At 37.6% G+C, this 20,853-nt stretch overlaps 3 protein-coding genes and 2 long non-coding RNA genes across 15 annotated transcripts; 4 read left to right on the forward strand and 1 right to left on the reverse strand.

The window, feature by feature from the left end:
* Window positions 1-244: 244 nt before the first annotated feature.
* LOC147505619 (TPR repeat-containing protein ZIP4-like) lies at window positions 245-1,286 on the reverse strand. The gene is made up of 2 exons (XM_086558106.1): window positions 1,077-1,286; window positions 245-1,000 (listed from the first exon to the last, which is right to left on the reverse strand). The coding sequence occupies exons 1-2, from the start codon at window positions 1,101-1,103 to the stop codon at window positions 368-370; spliced, it is 660 nt and encodes a 219-aa protein (XP_086414232.1). The 5' UTR covers window positions 1,104-1,286; the 3' UTR covers window positions 245-367.
* Window positions 1,287-4,166: 2,880 nt separating this feature from the next.
* On the forward strand, window positions 4,167-5,304 carry LOC147505620 (uncharacterized). Its single transcript, XR_015220637.1, has 2 exons — window positions 4,167-4,728; window positions 4,846-5,304. It is a non-coding gene; the product is annotated as an uncharacterized LOC147505620 (long non-coding RNA).
* Window positions 5,305-7,126: 1,822 nt separating this feature from the next.
* On the forward strand, window positions 7,127-11,576 carry LOC147505621 (uncharacterized). Of its 9 annotated transcripts, none has more exons than XR_015193413.1 (10): window positions 7,127-7,185; window positions 8,024-8,150; window positions 8,286-8,387; window positions 8,483-8,566; window positions 9,024-9,556; window positions 9,656-9,697; window positions 10,128-10,175; window positions 10,697-10,777; window positions 10,885-10,957; window positions 11,191-11,576. It is a non-coding gene; the product is annotated as an uncharacterized LOC147505621 (long non-coding RNA). The 9 variants fall into 9 exon arrangements; XR_015193411.1 differs by having other exon boundaries at window positions 9,024-9,533; XR_015193414.1 differs by lacking the exon at window positions 10,128-10,175.
* Window positions 11,577-13,292: 1,716 nt separating this feature from the next.
* Window positions 13,293-16,760, forward strand: LOC147505622 (G-type lectin S-receptor-like serine/threonine-protein kinase At1g34300). 3 transcript variants are annotated; one of them, XM_086558110.1, is made up of 4 exons: window positions 13,293-13,641; window positions 13,743-13,813; window positions 14,618-16,023; window positions 16,156-16,760. In XM_086558110.1, the coding sequence occupies exon 3, from the start codon at window positions 14,983-14,985 to the stop codon at window positions 16,015-16,017; it is 1,035 nt and encodes a 344-aa protein (XP_086414236.1). In that variant the 5' UTR covers window positions 13,293-13,641; window positions 13,743-13,813; window positions 14,618-14,982; the 3' UTR covers window positions 16,018-16,023; window positions 16,156-16,760. The 3 variants fall into 3 exon arrangements, with proteins under 3 accessions (XP_086414236.1, XP_086414235.1, XP_086414237.1); XM_086558109.1 differs by having other exon boundaries at window positions 13,448-13,641; window positions 16,146-16,760; XM_086558111.1 differs by having other exon boundaries at window positions 13,450-13,641; window positions 16,139-16,760.
* Window positions 16,761-17,931: 1,171 nt separating this feature from the next.
* On the forward strand, window positions 17,932-18,471 carry LOC147505623 (uncharacterized). The gene has a single exon (XM_086605592.1). It carries the CDS (start codon window positions 17,932-17,934, stop codon window positions 18,469-18,471), a length of 540 nt encoding a protein of 179 aa, XP_086461718.1.
* The last annotated feature ends 2,382 nt before the right edge of the window (window positions 18,472-20,853 follow it).

Here is a 20,853-nt window from a genome sequence, read left to right on the forward strand (position 1 = left end):
AAGAATTATTGACACCTGTCCACTCATTTAACCCCAAAAGTTTACCCAACTAACAGTGTTAGATAAAATCCAAAAAACAAAAAAAGGGTTATATTGACATACCCCCCCACCAGTAGTTGCAATTAGGATTACCCCCCATAATAATTGAAATTAGGATTTCCCCCCCAATTTGACAGTCAATAGGAGTCAACCAACAGTTTCCGTCAGTTGACTGGTCAAAGATCATGAATTGTCCTAAATACCCTTTTTCTGTGGAAATTACAAAATTAGCCATTGACACTGTTCAAAGCCCACAATTCAAAACCCAAATTGAAATTAGACACTGTTTAAAGCCCACAACTCAAAGCCCAAATTGAATTTCCTAAATTCAATGGGGGGCATTGAAGTTCTGCTCAAAGCTAGTAAGGAACTGCTCCATACTTCCAGTGTACTTTACCATCTCGGACATACGCTGAGAAAACTCCAACCCAATCCTCATCCATCTGTTTGCATTAGCCTTCTGCCCAAGTCGTACAGGTAGTGCTGCACGATTCCATGCAGTCATGGAGAGCCATTTTGCCTCTTCAGATGGATTTTCCCCCTCCTTCAACCCTATTATGATCTGATATGCTTGCTTATAGACACCATATGCCTCATCCTCTGCATCTACTTTCTTAAACCCAGCAAGCCCAATTAGTTTCCGCACAATAAGGGCAACAATTTTGTAGTCGGGAGATGGGGAAGAAAGGAGGGTGGAGAGGCAGGTATTGAGAGCATAGTCGGCAACAACAAGGTTTGCTCGTGGGCCTTGTGACGAATTGAGGCCAATCTGAAGGAGATACTGTGGGGTGCACGTCTTTGAGGATGCAAAGTTCTTTATCAAGATGAGTTGTTGCTGTTCAGTATCAGCGAGCCTGCCTCGAAGATCATAAGCGTTCAAAGTGTATACGAAGAAGAAACTGGGTTCAATTGTAGTGGGATCGTCACCTCGTTGAGTTCCCGATGAGATCGACATCAGTATCTGCATACATACATAAATGGGAATAAATAAATTTGATGTATATTCAAGTAGTTGGATAACATTAAACTATTCTTACGATAACACTACTGTTAGACCAAGCCATATCACCAAAAGGACGTCAAGGAGGATTGACCAACAAATTTAAGTTGCATCTTTGATCCCTTCGCCATCAGACAGAACAAGAAAGACATCTTACTACACTATTGACTATCCTGAATGCTTGACGCATCAATTTAGTGGATAGACTAGTAGTGTAAAATGACAAGTTAACAGTGTTAGATAAAATCAAAAAAAAAAAAAAAAAAAAAAAAAAAAAAAACGGCTACAAACTAGAGAGATTCCGTGCGTGGTTTGGTTTATCACTTTATCTCCACATTCTCGCCCTCTCTCTCTCTACTTCAAAGGAAAATGGAGAAACAAAAAGAAAAGAAGGTGTGATAACCTCCACAAAAAATGCTTCCAGATTTGATACATTCATTTTTTCCTCACTACTCATCACAAATTTTAGATAAAAATAATTGTAGAAGAAGGTTCAAATGACACATAAATTTTACAACTTAGTACATTGTAACTTTGTAAGGCCTAACTTCAGCAATGAAATTAAGAACATTGTTTTCCTTAAATTACTTGGTTTTACATGGATTTGAAGCAAAAATAGGCTAAACTAGCTTGCTTGACAGAAACTTTTGCCTTGCATATATCCCACAACAGGGATGATTTTATGCATGTCTCATTGAATGTTATTTGCAGCTTGAGTGTAAGGCATGACTGATAACACCCATGGGCTTCACCAAAGTGCTGATGACTAATAGTGCTGATCTATTACTCATTCAATTCACTTTGTCTTCACCAAAGTGCTGACTAATAGTGTTGATCTATTACTCTTGGTTGAGTGATACCTGAGCAATTCAGCAAGCTTGGTTCTATTTTGGGAGTCCTCATGGATACCAAGTTTTAGGTTCTTTTTGAAAGCCTCATAGAACTTGTTATAGTCTTCTTTGTTCTCAGCAATCTCAAAGAAGAGCTCGAATCTTGTTTTGGATATTTGGCAACATCTTTCCTTATTTTTAGTGATTTGTAGTTTTTTTTTTTTTTTTTTTCAAGCTTTATCTAACACCGTTACTTCCCTTTGTTTTGGGTGTGAAATATGAGGACAGGTGTCAATTTACTTTTGTAAGGTGTAAAATGTGATCTTTTACACCCGGTGGAGAAGATCCGGCCTATATATTTGTGGTCGCTGCAGCATGTGGAAGTTCTGGTTCCCGGTCCAAAGAAAAATGAGGTTTTACTTAAATTGGAAGCAACGAGTTGATTGGAAACACTACACCAGAATTCTGGAAATAGGACACACTCTAAGGACTATATACCCCGTCTCTAATTAAGAATGAGAAATGCCGTCCTAAATTGTTTGGACCCCGTCGTATTTGTTGTTTAGGTTGACTAAGGTTGACTACAGGACATTAGTTATCGTTCCAAATTAGAGACGAGATTTATTGTCTTTCCCATTTTCGGTGACCGTCGTAGATGAATTTTCAGAGAGAAGGTGAGCCCAATATTTCACTATCCCGCCTCAATACTTTTTTTTCTTCTTTCAGTAACCTTAACCCTAGTGTAAGGAAATTGAGGGCTTGGGTGGGTGGGCTCTGAAGTAAAGCTTTGGCAGGAGTGATTTAGAGAGCTTCAAATCTCTCTCAAATCGGTATCTCTCAAGTTTGGTAACCCCCCATCTCTCTCTAAAGTTTTGGTATTCCCCTCTCTCTCTATCATCAATTTTCGTTTTTTTTTTTTTCCGGACCTCAATTTCTAAACCCAAATTTCCGGTCTAGGGTTTCGATATATATATTATGATGTTTACTTTATTTTCAGCTTTCAAGGCTAGAGGGTCCGCTCACGTGTTCACTTCAAGGTAACTTTTTTTGTTCTTTCGATTTTAGATCCGTTATTATTCTTTTGTGGATAGATTAATGAGGATTAACTTAAAACTAGTATCTGTTGTACATGAAATGAAAACTTTGAAAGACGAGTGTTTTTTTTAGATATTGATTTTCAGCTAGTAAATACTGAATACAAATTTGAAAATGATTTTTGGATAGTTGTTCGATTTTATTTATAGTAGAGTTCATGTTTGAATTGTTTGACTTTACCTTATTGGGATTCTTTGAAGTTGTCTCATTACTTTTGAGTGTACTTTTTCATGACTACGATAATTATAGGTCAATCCCATTAGTTTTGTAAAAATTAGACAATTTTACTTTATTAGTTTTGGGTGAACCTATGTAGTTACCAGTACTGGCAGAAATTCAGTGAATGTTTCAACTTTTTAACATGGTATGTACTGTGAACTTTGTTGGTTATTGTTGTATTAGAAAATTTAGTAGTTAATTAACTATTTCTCGTCACAAGCCTATAGATATTGACTTTTGATCGATATATATTTTGATGTTTACTTTATTTCTAGCTTGCAAGTGCTAGTTATGATTTGATAGACCTGATTGATGAGTTGATTGAATCTAGTAGCAGTTGGATTGCTTGTGTTAAGCATCGATAGATAGCTCAATTTGTGACTTGTGAGTTGTACCACACTCACTTGGTTGGCTTCTTGTAAACAACCGAAGTAAGCCCTTCGTTTCGATAAAGGTCACTATTCGATCTTTATTACGAAGTGTGAGCTTTCCTAATTCTTTTTAGCTCAAGCGCTTCGACTTCCCCTTACTAGTAAAGGAACTGGAATGGATTTTTGACCTAATCGATTTGTCTATGCAAAATGTGTGCTTCCACGGACTATGGTTCAACTCGGGCTAGCTATAGAACAGGTCTGCTCTACGTGTTCACTTCGAGGTAACATTTCTTTTTTCTTCTTTGCTAATTTTGGATATGTTATTATTCTTTTTGTAGATAGAATAATGAGGATTAACCTTAAACTTAGTATATGTTCACCCCAAGTCTGGACCACAAGGCCCCGGAAAAAATTTAAGGCCGATGCTCGGATCTTTGGAAAGAAATCCAACAAACAAATCAGGCCAAATATTGCAAAGAGAAGCAATTGCACCTCCCAAAGTTTTTCAAAAGCATCTAACCATTTCATATTACAATGATATCAGAATCAAGCGAAGAATGACACGTGAACCGTTTGCATGAGACTTCGTTAAAACAGAATTCAGTAGTATAAATTACAGCCATCGCTTCCAACTTTGCAATGGTCCATGCTTGAAGGAACTGACCGACCTGACTGCGTGCTCCTCCTGCCTTGTTCTTTCTCTTACCATTTTCTTGGTGGCAGTCAACAACTTCTCTATAAAGTGGAATTTGTGTCTTTTTCTTATATCTGCTTTGTAGAACATAGTGCTCTTCAACAAAAAATTGAGTGAACTTGGTTATTCAATTCTTGGAATCAAACTTATAACGGGGATCTCCCGTCAGCTGTTGTTCATCTGTGTAGTCTTCAGTTTGAGCAATGTGGAAGGAAGAACACATTTTCACAAGGATAAGTCTAAGCATACAGATAAGGGGACCCCTGTTGGTCCTCCCCCAGAATCTGAATCCCCTGCAGATCCTCCAATTCCTTCTGACTTGAACAATCCTTGTGTTTTCGATGTTACTTCATTTGGTGCTGTTGGAAAGCGGCTTGTGCAGTTGAATCAGGTGTTCTTTATGCTCTAGCTGATTATGAATTCACAATCACCTCAACTATCTTCTAAGGCCCATGTAAACCAGGATTTGTTTTTCAAGTAAGATTACAACCAGTTTTTCTTACAAGTTATTTTGCTCAATTTTTTATACAAAGATTTTTCTTGCTCTAGTAGTATGGTTGTCTTACTGGTAAGTGGTACTTTTTTTGGGACTAGTTGGATGGAGTTCTCATGCCTCCTAGTGGACCGGATTGCTGGCCTGAAGGGGACAGTAAGAAGCAATGGCTTGTGTTTTACCGATTTGATGGAATGACTTTCACAGGAAGTGGAACCATTGAAATAAAGGACGCAATTTTGTTTATTCCAACAGTTTTGTACTCTCTTTTCGATCTTATAAGGTTTCCATACTGCTACAGTCGATGAAGATAAGTTTTGTTTGTTTGATTTAGGTGTTTGGAATTTCTAACACCATGATTTTCGCGTTTTCTAGGGTTTATAGTTTTGTTCCCATGGAGTTTTTTTTTTCAGTTGTGCTAAACTAATTCTAACTTAGTGAACATGGTTAGTGTTTGTAAGCCTCATAGTTTTTCTGCTCTAATAATATTTCATATATTTTTTCATGTTTTTTTTGGTTGTTTGATACACCAATTGGTTGTGGTAACGGGTACACCAGGGTCTACATTACATTGTGGGTTCTCTTAGACATATTTGATTCATAAAATTTATGGCTCCAATGCATTTAACGATTCTTATAGCTGTGCAATTGTGGATATATATGTTGTATGGTGGAAATACTTGATTGAGAAGGCAAAGGTTGTGGGAGCTCGCGTGAGATGCGTGCAAAGGTTGAGAAGGAGATGGATCTTTGCCGGAAGGTAATTTGCTTAACCTTGAACGTTTATAGTTTAGTTTCTTTTAATGATCCTTTGATAATGTTAGAATTATATGCATAATAGGGATTTTTTCCCTTTAATTGTGAATCCATTATTGAGTAATGAGGAAAAATGAGATGGTTTGATCATGCTCACACTGAATTTACACTAGGCTTGTTTAACAGTTCTAGTTGGGTAACTGAAAGAGGCATGGTTTAAGGAGGTGAAAACGTATGGAGGTGCTAGTACTAGCATAAGATGTTACTTTTGTGAAAACTGAATGAAGAACTATGATTCGCTTGGGGACATTTTCTTTAGCATTATGCATATAAATCATTATTGACGGGTGTATGATTATGTATTTGCCGTTTCCCGTAAATATTGCATTTTGTTATGTCTATCCTTTGGTTTGCTAGACTTAGATGTCGACTTTTCGTTTGTTAAAATTTTGATTGTACTTTAGCTTCAAGTTACTTGAGAACATCTGACATTTCCGTGGTGTTTGAACATTGATTGTGATGCTTTTATGGTCTAAATTGCATTGTCTGCATAGAAAGCAAGGTTTCTAGCTAATAAAAGCACTTTTGTAGGATTACATGTGTGTTTATAGCCACACCAGTCTTTGCCGCTCAACCGCTTATGGTCGGTGTGTTGCCGATACTAGTCATAGTGTGGTGGTGGTGCCGCACGTGGTCCGAAAGTGTGTAATGCGAGGTGGCGGCATGTGAGTGTGTGTGTGCGTGGGTGGTAGTGTGTGAGTGTGTGCAAGTGCTAGTGTGGTGAGTGAGTGTGGTTTGTGTGGTGAGTGAGTGTGGTGTGGTGTCTTTGTGTCTTTGGAGGCCGCTCTTCGGGCTGGGTGGAGTGTGTGTTTGGGGTGCACACTGCCATTTATTCTTTGCTGGTGTCATTTTGCCGCCATGGACCTCTTTGGCCGGGTGCTCACTCATCGGTGCTTTCTTCTGGCCGGTGTCGCTGCCATGGACTTGGTGCTTTCAAGCATCTTGGTGGTGGTGTCGCTGCTGGTGATTCACACGAAAGAACAAAATGTGCGTGCAAAGGTGATGAAGATAGGAATTTCAAATTGTTTTTTCATTATGTTTTTATTCTTCTTTGTATACTTTGAAAGCCTAGTTGTTGGCAATCAAAAGCTTGAAGATATTGGAAATTGGAAATTATCAATGTATATATCAATTTTTGAAATGTGTTGTTTTAATATGTTGTTTGACTAATTGATTTTATCATCTGAGAAACCTTAAATCGGGGGTCTGGAAAAATAGATTCTACAAAAAAATATATATATATTAAAAAAATTACCTTAAACTTGTACGACGGAAATGCATGTCCTAAACTAAGGACCCAAATTTACGACGGTTAGTAGAGTTCCAGTTTTGAAAACATGTAGTTGCATTGGAAAACAAATATACGACGGTTTTGAGAGTCCTATATTTAACGACGGCATAAACTGTCTCAAGTCCGTCGCAGTTCTAATTCAACTTACTACACTCATTCCCGTCGTTAATATTAACGACAGGGCTATTCGCGACGGAGTCTGGGACACTATTTCCCGTCGTAAATCTCGATTTAGGACGGATTTAACCGTCGTTTTTTGCCATTTCTGGTGTAGTGAAAATTCAGAAAGGCTTACTGTGTCCCCTTTTCCCGTGCAAGTTCCCTCACATACCCGGTACATTCTCACAATTTTTAAGATTCTCTTGATGTGTGATTATGTATGAAATGTATCACAATGGCAATTGAATTAAGCGAAGGTCTCCAATTTATGTTTTTTGAACTTAATTTTCATAAACAGGGCCAAATAATCCCCAAATACTTAAAAGAAGCAGTACAGTTCTTTAAATTTAATATCCAACCTCATGAATCTAGAACTCTATAAGTTTAAATGGCTTGACCTCCAATAGCATCCTAAAGTGTAGTTCCAAGGAGATCTATGGGTACTCATGTAGGTTTGTTTCTTTGGGTAAATTCGTTTTCTGTTGGTGCTGACTTGCTGGTTGTATATGGTCTCCCAGCTACTGATGTGGCCTCTATAGGTTCAGAGTAACTCTTAACTCAGTTTTGTGATTTCTGTTATGCTCTATTTGTATATGCTCGTGACTATAAAAAAACAACAATTTCGTTCTGATACAATCACAGAGCTCAAATGATCCTTACATGATTTATTATTATTATTATCAGAATACATTATATAGGAGTATGCTTCCTGTCATGGGATTTTCTGATAACAAAGTGGCTGCCAATAGTCATATGTGTTCTTTACATACCATTGAAGCAGACACTCATAAGTTCATTGTTCAATCAATATATAATATCAGTGGTATTACCTCTGTTGATCTTTGTAGTCACATTCTTGAATAATTCTTGCTTACTGTGCAGACACTGAATTGTTTCAATATCGTTTTGGAAGATAACATATATGATCACGACTCACATAGCCCGTTGATATGCTTTTCTATTTTATCTTACATGCTCAATCTGTTTGTAACACACATATTTTCTTATGACAGACATCATGGGCCTACAATTGGTGTTATTGAATGTCCAAAGCTTAATTCTTTGAAGTCCGGGATAGGTGTTTTGAATGACTTTCCATGTGTCAGCATTCCTTGCAATGCCCGTGATAGCCACTACCAGGTAATGTTACTTTAAAAAAAAACTTTTGAAACAGTGCCAGTATCATCCAATTGCTTTTTATCCTAGCTGTATATATGCTCGGCATGCATATGGTAACAAACATTTGTTGGCTGTTCAATTTTTCGTGTTCTACAGGCGCTTGGCTGGCAAATTGGGTCTGCAAAGATTTGAATGCAAAGATGTGCTGCATCTTCACAGTGGTTAAAAGAGAGGATTTCTCTATCAAGATATGCACATGTAATCTATTGCTATGCCTTGACATTTATATCAATGTGGAGAGTGTTGGGTTGAATATGAACTCCAAATAACATTAAGGTACTTTTCTGGTGCAGGTACCCTTGGGCAACTTTGAACTTGATTGGCTTTTATTTACAGCAGATATATTTTTCTCCAGAGAATTGCGTCATCACCAACAGGTTAGCTCCCAAAAGTCAAACCTATTTGTGCAAGTGCCACTATTTCTTCTTTAATTCAATAAACTTTCTGGGCCTATATTTTCTTATCATCGGCGTATAAACCAAACTGAAGGTACAACTCTACTACTCTGTCATGGCCTTTCTTATTAAAATATTATTTAGTTTTACTTTTTTTTTTTTCTAACATGCATTTTATTTTTAAGGATTCATTATGCTTCTGATGTTGGATTTCATGTAACCATAAGGAAAATATTTTATAGGATTAAAATTGAATTAGTGAAACAGTATAAAGACAGGCCTACGGTTGTTGTAATCTATAGAAACGCCTTGGTTGTTTTAGTCTATAGATTTGTGACTATACCATACCTTTAGTACTAGAACCTTATAACTTCATATTCGTTATTATGATTTCCTGTTGTATTAATTTGATGCGATGATCATGATTTCCGATCGATAGGTGGGATAAGAATAGGATGGATAGATTCGTCCCTTTTCACTTCCATTCTCTTGGGGCTGGGTTCCTATAAGGGTTTATCGTTCCGCTTCTCCTACTGGTCTGGTGGTTGAGATCCAAGGCCCACTGGTGAAGGGAGTTCATTTGCTGTTGTTGATGCTGCGAGCTTTCATCGGTGCTGGAGGAACAGAAAGACCAAACTGGTTTTGGTTCACTCGTTCTTGGCGCTAGGGCTTGGTCTTATTTGATTGGATTAAAGACTGATATGCTTCACTCCTGAGCCAGCTAAATACAGGATCTTGGTAAACGCAATGATTTGCAAAGAACAAGAAGAACGGGGGTTATGGCGAAGAATAGGAAGAAAGCTACTGAGGCTCTTGGGCCAGTTAAGAGAGTCAGTCTTCTTCAGTATCCCATCTGTCTATTACTCAAAGTGGAATCACAACTGTCTCACGAAAGAAGGGTCTCCAGCAGTGTATTCATGGTCACTCCAAACATAGGATTGTCGTCTAGGTAATCTCGCTTTCCTTATACAGGTATTTCACTGCTCTGATTTTTTTTTTCTTTTCGGTTTTATTTTTTGCTTCTTTTCCCACTTTAAGTATTCGCTAATATCGCTAATCTGCATGTTACAGGCTTATTGTGTATGGTTGCGCGTTTCAGTATCATACTCAAAGGTGAGTTTACTTTTTAAGGAATTGTTTTAATTTAAATAATGCTACAGTTTATTCTAGACTTGCAACCCACCTGCAACTTCATGTTTCAATCTCAGACTTGCAACTCCATAAATCACAACTCTCCTCATTCAGACTCTTAAAAATAATCTTCGCAGAACAGACACACCGTTTGGCCAATTAAAACCCGTTCCTCTTCTTCTCCAAAAAAAAAATAACAACATTCTGAAACTCTCGGCCATGAATCTATATTTGGGTTTTCCACCGTATTTTCCCAAAAAAATAATAATGATGTTCGTTTCTCTCGGACACAACTCTATTCAATCTCGCTTTCCTCATACATGTATTTCACTGCTCTAATTTTATTTTTCTTTTCGGTTTTATTTTTGGCTTCTTTTCCCACTTTAAGTATTCGCTACTCTGCATGTTACAGGCTTATTGTGTATGGTTGCGCGCTTCATTTTCAGTATCATACTCAGAGGTGCATTTATTTTTTAAGGGATTGTTTCAATTTAAATAATGCTACAGTTTATCCTAGACTGGCAACCCGCAACTTCATGTTTCAATCTCAGAGTCAGGGTCTTCTGAAGAGTTTATCATTTAAATTTTGTAATGTTCTTATTTTTTTAGGGTTTTATTTGGTTGTCATGTGGATAACGACTAATCATAAACTGTGTTTTGATTTTTGTTTTTTGGGGTGTTATTTGGTCGTCATGTGGATTACAAATAATTGTATGCTCTATAATGGTTCTGTGTGATTTTTCTCGAGAGTTGAAGTACAATTGTCATAAATTGTACCATGATTTTTCACAATGTTGCTAGCTTATCAATCAAAATATAAGAAAGAACTTGGGATGGCTTTTGATATTCTCGGCTTATTTCTTTGCTCCAAGTATTCATAAATAATTATTTACTGCTCTATGTATGTCTCAAATACTTTTGCTATTCTGGCTATTGATTCATCCAGAACAATCCAGTAATGTATTGTAACTTCTGTGACAGTTTATGAGACCATGCTCACGTGACAAGAAACTTAAAGAGGAATGGGCTGTGTCACTAAAATCCGTTGAAGATATTCATGATGTATGATTTTCATTTCCATTTCATAGTATTACTATGCCTTTCAATTTCTTTAGCTTAAACAATTCCATGAGAAAATATTTCCTCATTTGGTTCTTGATGCATCAAAGATTTATGCAATGGTGCTTGGGAAAACTTAAAAGCAATCCAGAGGACGATTCATCAAGGACATTGTTGGAACAGGTAACACCATTTAAAACCTATCATTTCTCCATGGGTGCATATCCAGAACTTTGTAACATCGCCCAGACTCTTGATTCGTTTTAGTTACTCGTGACTTAAAGGGGAGGCAGCCTCCCTTTGTAGAAAATCTTAGAAGCAATAGTAGCAATGCAGAACTTTTCATAGTCTGTCCTGAATTCTTAGTTTTGTCATGTAATACGTGGTCAACTAACATAGTATTCATATCATTACAGGTGCAAAGCAGTTACTACTTGGTGAGCTTGGTTGACAATGATTATATCAAGGGGGACCTCTTTGCCGCCGTTTTCAATGAAGTATAACCTTTTCTCATCCTACTTTTCTGCTATAAAAGTTCCTGTTGCAGCCACCAAGAAATTTGTCTCCAGTTTGCATATGATAAGTTGATTGTCAGCAGAAGCCAAAGTAAGAGTAGTAGTAGGTTGCATTGTGTTGGAAGTGTATTGCTTGCAATTTTATTTTTTATATTTGCATTCTATTCTCCCTAATAATGCAAATTGCATCCAAAATGGTCCAGAATTTTCTAATTTATTCGCGTTTAGTTCTTGAATTGTATTAAAAATTCTGTTGTTATGATAGTGAAAGATCCACTTCCATGTCAGTGAATTCTGTTTTTGACAATGACCACAAATATATCTTCTGAGCCAAGATTAACAAATATATTCTAGCAAAGAAAAAAAAAACAAAAACAAAAATATGCCTTTATGATACAGTTCATCCATAGGACGATAGGATAACTAACATTAACATGTTAACATCCGACAAATTGTCAATATTGTGGAGCAAAGCGATTTATTCATGAAACCCCATAAATTAGTTGGGTAGAATAAATCTTCCAATGCCAACAACAGCTAATGAACTAAAAGAGTTGTTTCTTGATCAAAGTGAATGTGGACAATATTTTAGAGAAAACATACGTTCTTACAATCATATGTTTTTTCATTTACTTCGATGGGTGTTGACCTAGATAAAAAAATTGCAAGTGGTAGGGAAAGTGTTTTTTTATATCGTGCACGGGGTTCTATTTATCACAAAATAAGGAGCCTCTTACCAACACCTTCGTAGCAAACCTAGATTTTTGCAACTGTATGTCTTTGACACTGATCATGAGATTGGAAATCGTCATGTTGAAAATGAAAATTTAAATATACATATTATTTCTAAGATAAAATCTATCTTGGATAATTGTAATAATCCATTTATAGGTGTGTTTAGACAATTTGGACAGAGGGATGACTTACAACAATGCAGACTAATCATTAAAGAATTGAAAACTGATCGTAGCGAACACATATTGCCAAAAGAATCGCAAGTCACCGCTGTCTTGATTGGTGATAATGATCCAAAACTATTGGAACCAAGAGATATAATAGTTCAAACATATATAGGTCATATTCCTCCAATTCCAGACACCGCGGGATATTACGATCCATTACAGTATCATCTTTTATTGCCATTTGGTGAATATGGGTGAGATCTAAGTGTACATCGTAGTAGTACAAGAAGAATTAGTTGTCGTGCTTACTATTCTTATATTCTTCAAATATAAACTTCTTCTTTGCTTTTTGCAATAGTTTACGGTTTTTTTTTTTAAATCAAATTCATTTTTATAATTATGAATAATTCTTTCATTCCATATTCCATATTCGTCCTTGCGAGGTATCTTTGTTTCTTCTTGGTTGTCGCCTTCTTCACTAATTTGTTGTTGACATCCGTGTAAAAATACAAACAATGACACTCAGATATTATTGTGAAAATCAGGCAAACATTAGAGCTGAATCCACTTTATTACATTACATCAATCATTTGTAAGAATTCAATTTCTAACTTTCCATGCTCCTGCAGTTATGCCAAACAACCAAGAGTTCATTTGCGAATTTCATCAACATAATACCTATTTTTTTGGTACATTAGTTTGTGGCATATACACTAATATTTACTAAATTATAGGCTGTTAAATACCTCTTCGAATATATTTATTTGCACCATGGAAGAGCAGCAAAAATTGAATCGGACAAAGAACACAACTAGCGTATTGAAGTGTTTTTTTCTTATTGAAGTTTTTTGTCATACCTCTACCTGTATTAATCTAAAATATGTTACATAGTATATCTATTCAAACAAATTTAATATGTTACTATTCTAATTTACATGCGTTCATTCTTTTGATTTTATCCACCCCAATTTTCTTTCCTAGCACGTGCAAGCATGTGCCCATTTACTAGTATATCTAATAAACCGTGTGAAAGGGAGACAATCAGTTATTAATTGAAAAGTACGATTGAGCATCAATAGGGCAAAGAAGCTTGTATTCATCACAACAACTTTTCGTTTAACTTGAACTTACTAGGAAGATTGGTCGGAAATGGTTTAAGTTTTAATTTTTGATTTAAAACCATGTGAAAACGAAATCACGCGTTAGTTTGATAACAGAATGGAAGTATATATATTGACTCACAAAGGCCTCTCTGCTTGGTATAAACAATTTCAACTTGTTCCAATTGCCATACCAAAAACTAGAGAGGTCCATATATAGGCGGATTCACAGAATTTCATTTCTCCTGCCAAATCCCAACCTCCATCAAACTGATAGAAGAACAGTTCTAAACAAAATAAACCAATCGAGAAATTGACATATTCACTCTGGACTCTCGATATATAATTTGGTAAGTGTTCGTTCGAGGCTTCAAGCCTTCATTTGTTGTTCTTATGAAATGCATATTATATCTGAAGATTAAAACTTAATGTCTCTGAATTGTTTTCACAGATACAAAGAACTAGAGCGTACATCATAGAACTAGCTTGACTGGAAAGTAGTTGATAGTCCAGTTGATCCAGGTAAGAACTTGTCCATGTCTTGCATAATTTTTTTAAGTATACCTCTCGCTCATCTGTCTTAACCTGTTTGGATACACGTAGATATGATATGGACCATTGCATCTCTAACTTCCCTTGAGTTGAGAATTAAATTACGCTGAACTGAAGGGATGATGGTCCCAGATTTAATTGTTCAAAGTCAAAACATGCTCTGTGTACTAGTAAGATTACACTTCAACATAGTTAAAAAACAGTACTTGCAACATAATCCCTAAATATTAGTGAACTTGTTCTGTAATCTGAATTTTCACCCGTAGGGAGCAATGACAATCATTGCATGAAATTGGAGTGGAGCCTTGGGAAAAAAGAAAGGTATAGGTAGTATAAGCTTTTAGTAGCAGAAACTCCAGATAATTAAGTTTGATTGGGTTGAACGGATCTGTTTCTCTTCCTTCTACTTTACTTCAATTTCAAGTTCCTCATGCATGTTCAATTGGAACTTGAAGTGAAGTATTTAAATTAAATATATAAGATTTAACTCTTTGCAATGAATGTTTATCTCCAGTGAACATGTGTAAAAACCCAGTCACAGTCTCAGTTTGAGCTTGGGGTATGGAAATTCAGATTTTTTTGAAGTGTGCAAGAACTACCCTTTTTAAGTGAAATATCTTGACATTAGCCCATTGCTTACTGAATGAGATTTTTGAAAGTATAAAAGGTTTCCAATATTGTCTGCTTTCTACTCTTTTATTGAATTTTTTGTTTTTTTGAATTTGAGAGTTTGTCTAACTAACTCATTTTCATATTTTCCTTCTCTTTTCTCAGACGTGATTAAGTCATTGTATGCTAGCACTTTTTTCTCGTCTTCAACTTGGCCAGTAGCAATATTTTACCTGATACCATGGACATGGACAGTACTGCTCATCTTACTCAAAACATTGAAGCACTAGTTACAGAGATGAGTGGCCTAAAAGCTTTAAGAGATAATGTGGCAAAAAGAGGCGACCCACGAATGGACGACTGGCTACAAAGCGTAAAAGACCAGGAAGGTGAGATAGATGAAATAGAAACAGATTTTAAACGAATAGGCAGCATTTTCAATCCAATTACTAAAATAGAAGCGAAGAACAAGCTTAACAAAAGAGTGTTTAACAGTCTAGTAGCCGTGAAAGTGATAATACAAAGTAAGGATGAAATCTCGAAAGCAATGGAAAAGTTCAGTAAGTGAAGTGGCAACAGGGAAACCGGTGCAGTTTTCGGAAGGGCAGCTTAAGATCTTTACATCAAACTTCAAAGAGAAATTAGGTTTTGGTGAGTCAGGAACTGTGTACAAAGGCAAGTTTCCCAACTGTGTGGAAATAGCAGTTAAAGTAATGAAAGATATTGGGATGAATAACATGGAAAGAGAGTTTAGGGCTGAAGTAACCACGATGAGCAAAACTTCTCATCGAAACTTGGCTAAGCTCTACGGGTTTTGCTTTGAGGCTAAAATGAAAGCGCTCGTCTATGAATATGTCGAGAATGGGTCTTTGGACAAGATATTATATCGTGAGAAGGATAGTAGCATACAGTGGGAAGATTTGTATAATATTGCAATTAAGACGGCAAAGGTACTCTCCTATTTGCACGAGGATTGCGATGAACGAATAATTCACCGTGACATAAAGGCTGGTAATGTACTCCTTGGCCCAAAATTTTCTCCAAAGGTTACCGATTTTGGGTTGGCTACGCTTTATAACATAGATAACAGCCATGTCACATTGACTTCCGGATTCAGAGGGACACGCAATTATGATGCCCCAGAGTTACGAATGGGAGCTACGAAGAAAATAAATTTCAGAGCTGATATTTTCAGCTTTGGCATGATGTTATTTGAATTTATAAGCAGGACAAAAAATTCTGAAGGAAAAAATTCGTTTCGAGCACAAGTCTGGGAGAAGTTCAAGGAAGGGGTACTAGACGAAATTTTAACAGGTTGTGGCATTGAGAAGAAAGACAATGAAACAGCACGGAGATTATGTATAGTTGCATTACTATGTATTGAGGTAAAGCCCAGAGACAGACCTTCCATGAGTGATGTGGTGAATATTCTTGTTGGTGTGACACCCCCTCCGACTCCACGCAAACCTTTTTTCTGTCATGACTTCTCAAGTGAAAGCAACATGAGAAATGGTTCCACAAGTACGGGATTCCGTCCCCAAACAGTTCCACCTGCCTTACTTTGATGGAAGGTACAATCACTATCCCTAAGATTTTTGTTTTCAGTTGCTGAAACTAAATATTAGATGCTCGATCTATTATAGGTTATGAACTTATGGCTTCAATAGATTTTATCTAACCCTTCAGTTTCCAGGGCACCTCAGAAGTGAGAGCTAGCAATATGATTCAAGTAATAGAAAGTTTTATCCGGAGTTCAACGAGTCAAAGCACAGTGAAGACCCTGTTATTATTTACACTTCTACGCTTAGAGGAAACAAGCTAGGTTCTTGTCAAATTCAAATTCAAATTTTTGTGCGACACCTTTATGGTAGTGTGGAGTATAAGGAAGAATTACCGAAGGCACTGTGGAAAATAGTGGTTCCTGCAGTTTTCGTGAAAGGAAAGTTCATAGGAGGAGTTGATGATGAAGATGAAAACAAATAGAGGGTACATTGTGTGTTTTGCTCAATGGGATTCCAAAGGCGAGTACATTGGTGTGAGTGCTAATGGAGGATCTAGGTTTTCAGTGTCAAGATTGCAGATGGAATGCAAACTTGAATTCTAATTGATCATTATGTTTTTCCTTGTGATGAGTAAATTTCATGGGATTTCCCTCTTTTTGAGCATCTATGATTTGCTTCCATAATCATACAAAGACTTGTCTTATGTTTTCTCTTTTAATTTCCTTTTGACTACATTAGATGAGTTGTATACTTGTATATGTTATTATGGTTTTGAACGGAGGGCAATACATACTGTCATTTTTATAGTATGGAGCGTTGGATCAGCTAAAATCAAGGCACTGCATCGGGGTTGCCTGCTGTACCCGTAAACCATGAAACTTTCTGATTGATGCTTATCGTTGTGTTCTGAAATTGCAGCTCAATCATGGTTGTTTTTCAATATGAAGTATGTTGATGGAATACAAACTAGTGAGTTCCGCACGTCAAATTCAGAATAATTAAACAGTTGTTGAACAAACTCACAGAACTAAGCAACCAACTAAAGATCCTTTGTGAAGTAGTACCCCTTCCTCCGCCCATCATGATGAAGAAGCAATTTCTCCACTCTCTAGAAGCTTTCCTTCTTATATATTGTTAACTTTAGGAAGTGGTCAAGTAGAAGTACGTGCTTGTGAGCATAGTACAAAATATCCCGATATATTGCAATATTTATCTTGATTTCAGAAAAAAAAAAATATAAATATCACGATATGTTTAGAGATATATACAACTACAAATATCGGTGATATTTTAACAATATTTGTGATATTTGTGATATTTGGAGATATTTGCGATCTTCGGTCCACGCATGAGCGGGCCCAAAAATGTTGGTGAACTCAAGGCTCGAGGGGGCCAAGGAAAAAGATGAAAGAGAATTCACCCCGACTGTGTCGAACAAAAAACAAGCGAAGAAGGGCAAGAGAACTAGGAGGTGGAAAACTTGAAATAGTCCCATGTTTCACCACCAAACACTAGATCTAACCAGATAAAGTAGTTGATGTCCAACAGAATATGGGATCACCTGATTCCAAACCAACTAACAACGCAAAAAATTGAAATACTGGAAGAATCTCTCCTGCGGCTTAAAGCAAATCTTACTTCTCTCCTCCCCCTTCTTCTCAAAGTCTGAAACTGTGAACACCATTTGTTTTGACAATCTTGGTAGTGATAATCTGAACCATAGAAAGGATACAGTTGTAAGAAAGGTGGGCTGTATGCAGCAGTTTGCCCTTGGTGAGCTATTAGTTTGGTATACTACCACCCCCCTTGAGCTTCTCTTCCCCCCTCTCTGCTCTCTTATTTAATTTTCTTAGTTTTCTTACCTTTATTTTTGGCTTTGAGTTCTCCTCCCAACCCCCCCCCCCCCCCTCTTGGTTCACAGTTTTTTCCTTTCAAGTTTTGTCCTTTCTGTGTTTGTTGGGATCTTTACACGGAGACATGGCAAGTTCTTCAGTGCAAGGAGGACTAACTAGAGAAAAGATTGAGAAACTCCAGTTTGAAATGCAAAATCTCTTCTGTTCTAAAGAGAAAAAGGTGGTGGACATTGGCTGTAAAAATATGGTAGAAAACATAGGAGAAAGTACTACACTGCTCGGTAAGTTGTATGGAGGTAAACTCATCTCTTTACAAGACCTTGCTGATGAACTACACAGGGGATGGCAAACTAGGGGTAACACAAAGGTGGAAATGATATCAAAAGGCTTCTACAAGATGGAGTTTGAAAATATGAACGAGCTAGAGCATGTCAAAGCAAATGGCCCTTGGTTGATACAAGGGTTCATCTTCTCAGTAAAGAAAGGGAAACATCTACAAAATTGGGCTACATCACAGAAGTTCGATCTGGTGGATTTTTGGATACAGATTCATGGACTCCCAAGTGACCATATAAATGAGGAGAATGTTAGGAGTGTGGGGCAAAACCTTGGCAAACTCAAGGAGGTTGATCTCTGCTACAGAGGGGAGTTCGAAACCCAGTAGCTAGAGTTAGAGTTCGAATGGATATTAAAGAACGGCTGATGAAAGGTCTAGACCTCCGGACTGAAATGGGGAAGTTTTCCCAATCACTTTCAAATATGAAAAGTTGGAAATTTTATGTTACTTCTGTGGCTGCATTGGACATGATATCCATTACTGTAAACAGAGAGATCAATATAGCATGGATTTGCGCAAATATGGAGGATCCCCCAGAGACATCAAGAATAACTTCTCGTTCATGTTGAGAGCAACGGTTTGTTTCAATGGAGTGGCCAGCCTCAGTAACAATATCGGGAACTCCAAAAAAACTAAGATCTGACCAAATGTCGGCAAGAAAAAGCGGTTCTCCGATACGCAGACTATGGGCTGGGACAGGCTTGTTATCAACCCCGGCAAGAGATACGTCGGTTGGAAAGGTGTCGGAGGTCAGGACTTGGAGTACGGAAGAAAGAGAAGCCTCAGAATCAGAACTCATAATGGCTAGAAAAGAAAATGGGGCTGGTGTGTCAGTTACCATTGGAGGTTCAAATTTGGATGGGTCTTTGCCCCCAGATAAAGTATAGAGTTGGGTTGGACAGGGAAAATGCCAAGGTTTGGGCCCCCAAGGATTTTGTCTGGATAAGCGTGGTGGACCTGAGGCCCATGGAAAATCAATTGTGGTTTGGACCCCAGTGTTGGGGGCTGCAAATATGGATCTAGATGGGGACCCAAGGGATGTTGAGATAGGACCCGAACCTATACAAGATGAAGTTTCTGGAAATCATCGAGATATAGAATGGGAACAAGTGGGCTACAAAGCTGGCATGCTAGAGACAATAGCTGTTGGAGGTGGGTTTTTGGGAACTAGGAAAGATCTGTTGAAGAATCACGCCGCGCCGTATTTTGGCTCTCCCTCTTCCCAGGCCATCATTCCTTTTCTAGATTATAACGAGATTGATGGGAGCTATCAAGCTAGATTACATGTTGAGGGTGGAAATCTCACTTTTCGATTTCTTAGGCTACCAACACGTGGTAGGGGGTATAAAACCTTTGCCTCTTGAGGATCCAAAAGAAGAAGAGCTAAGAGAAGTTTGCAAACAAAGAAAGGTTTAAAAGTGGGAAGCAAAAGGAAACAGGTGGGTTTAGGAGGAGATCTGGAAAAGATGGATGACGGTGGCTGGCATAGACACAGTTTGAGGGTGGCTGAAAGACTCTCAAAGAAAGCAAAGAGAGAGGCAGATGACTTAAGGGCAAAAGGATTGGGACACTTGTTGATTCCGGAAGAAGCTTAGATTGTCTCCATCTCCAGTGACTCTAGGAACTCAGTTGAACCATCAATTTCAAATCAATCACTGGACTCAAGTGTTCACTCAGATCAATGGGGACCAGAGATACCAGAGGAGGATATCCCATCAGATGCCTTCACTGATGAGGAAGAGGAGGATCCTTCAGAAGAAGAAGACTTGGACATGGTGGTTTTTAATGCTGACTCTCAGGAGGAAGTATCAGTGGATAATGCGCCTTTGGACCTCAGTCAAGGTAGTCATGATGAAGGTGAGTTTGATTCTGATGTGAGTATCTCTCAACTTGCACAACCCCAGCCTCTGGCAGTTGATGACTCAACAGTAGTGAAACAACAACAAGCAAACAAAGGAAAGCAACAGGGTTTTGAGGTAAGATCTAGGAAGAGGAGAGGTTCCCCAAGTGGGTATAGTGGTGATGGAAGTTCTAATGGTGAGAGTGGTAAGTCTGCAAGTAGTGGAGGTCTGTGTGGTCCTCCTCCAGGGTTCGCGGCAGCTGTCCCCAAACAGTTGCCTCAACAGAAATGATACACGCCTAGAACTGCTGGGGAATAGGTTCCTCCATGGCAGTTCAAAATCTAAAGGATCTTGTGAGGCAACATCAACCGGATATCATCTGTTTATCTGAAACCAAAGTGGGGGAGAGTAAAATTAGTATGTTAAGCAAAGTACTAAAGTTTTATAACCATTTTTGTGTTTCTTCTATTGGACATCGAGGTGGGTTGGCACTTTTATGGAAAACAGGAGTAAACCTTGAGGTGCTGGGAGCCACGACAAATCAAATCACAGGTAAACTTTCTAATTATCAAAGTAATAATCCTTGGTTTTTTAGTTTCATCTATGGAGAACCAAATGCTAGCTGTAGACATATATTCTGGGCTAAGATAAGAGAAACTGCCCCATATATTCATGGGCCTTGGCTGCTTTTTGGGGATTTTAATGTCATTAGATCCCTGGATGAGAAAATTGGGGGTCGATCTTCTTTTAATAAGTGCATGCTTGACTTTAATAATTTGATTGATGAGCTAGGCCTGGTTGATCTAGGGTATAGGGGACCTAAGTTTACCTAAAACAATAATAGGAAAGTTAAAGATAATATTCTTGA

This window comes from Coptis chinensis, chromosome 4 (genome assembly GCF_015680905.1).
Source record: "Coptis chinensis isolate HL-2020 chromosome 4, ASM1568090v1, whole genome shotgun sequence".
Lineage (NCBI taxonomy): Eukaryota > Viridiplantae > Streptophyta > Magnoliopsida > Ranunculales > Ranunculaceae > Coptis > Coptis chinensis.

Bases quoted from the DNA above. Each gene is read 5' to 3' on its own strand.
- LOC147505619 (XM_086558106.1), bottom strand. From the start codon at position 1,103: ATGGCTTGGTCTAACAGTAGTGTTATC. The intron at 1,001-1,076 runs GTAAGAATAGTT...GTATGTATGCAG, and splicing joins GGTCTAACAGTAGTGTTATC to ATACTGATGTCGATCTCATC.
- LOC147505622 (XM_086558110.1), top strand. From the start codon at position 14,983: ATGAAATCTCGAAAGCAATGGAAAAGTTCAGTAAGTGAAGTGGCAACA.
- LOC147505623 (XM_086605592.1), top strand. From the start codon at position 17,932: ATGGCAAGTTCTTCAGTGCAAGGAGGACTAACTAGAGAAAAGATTGAG.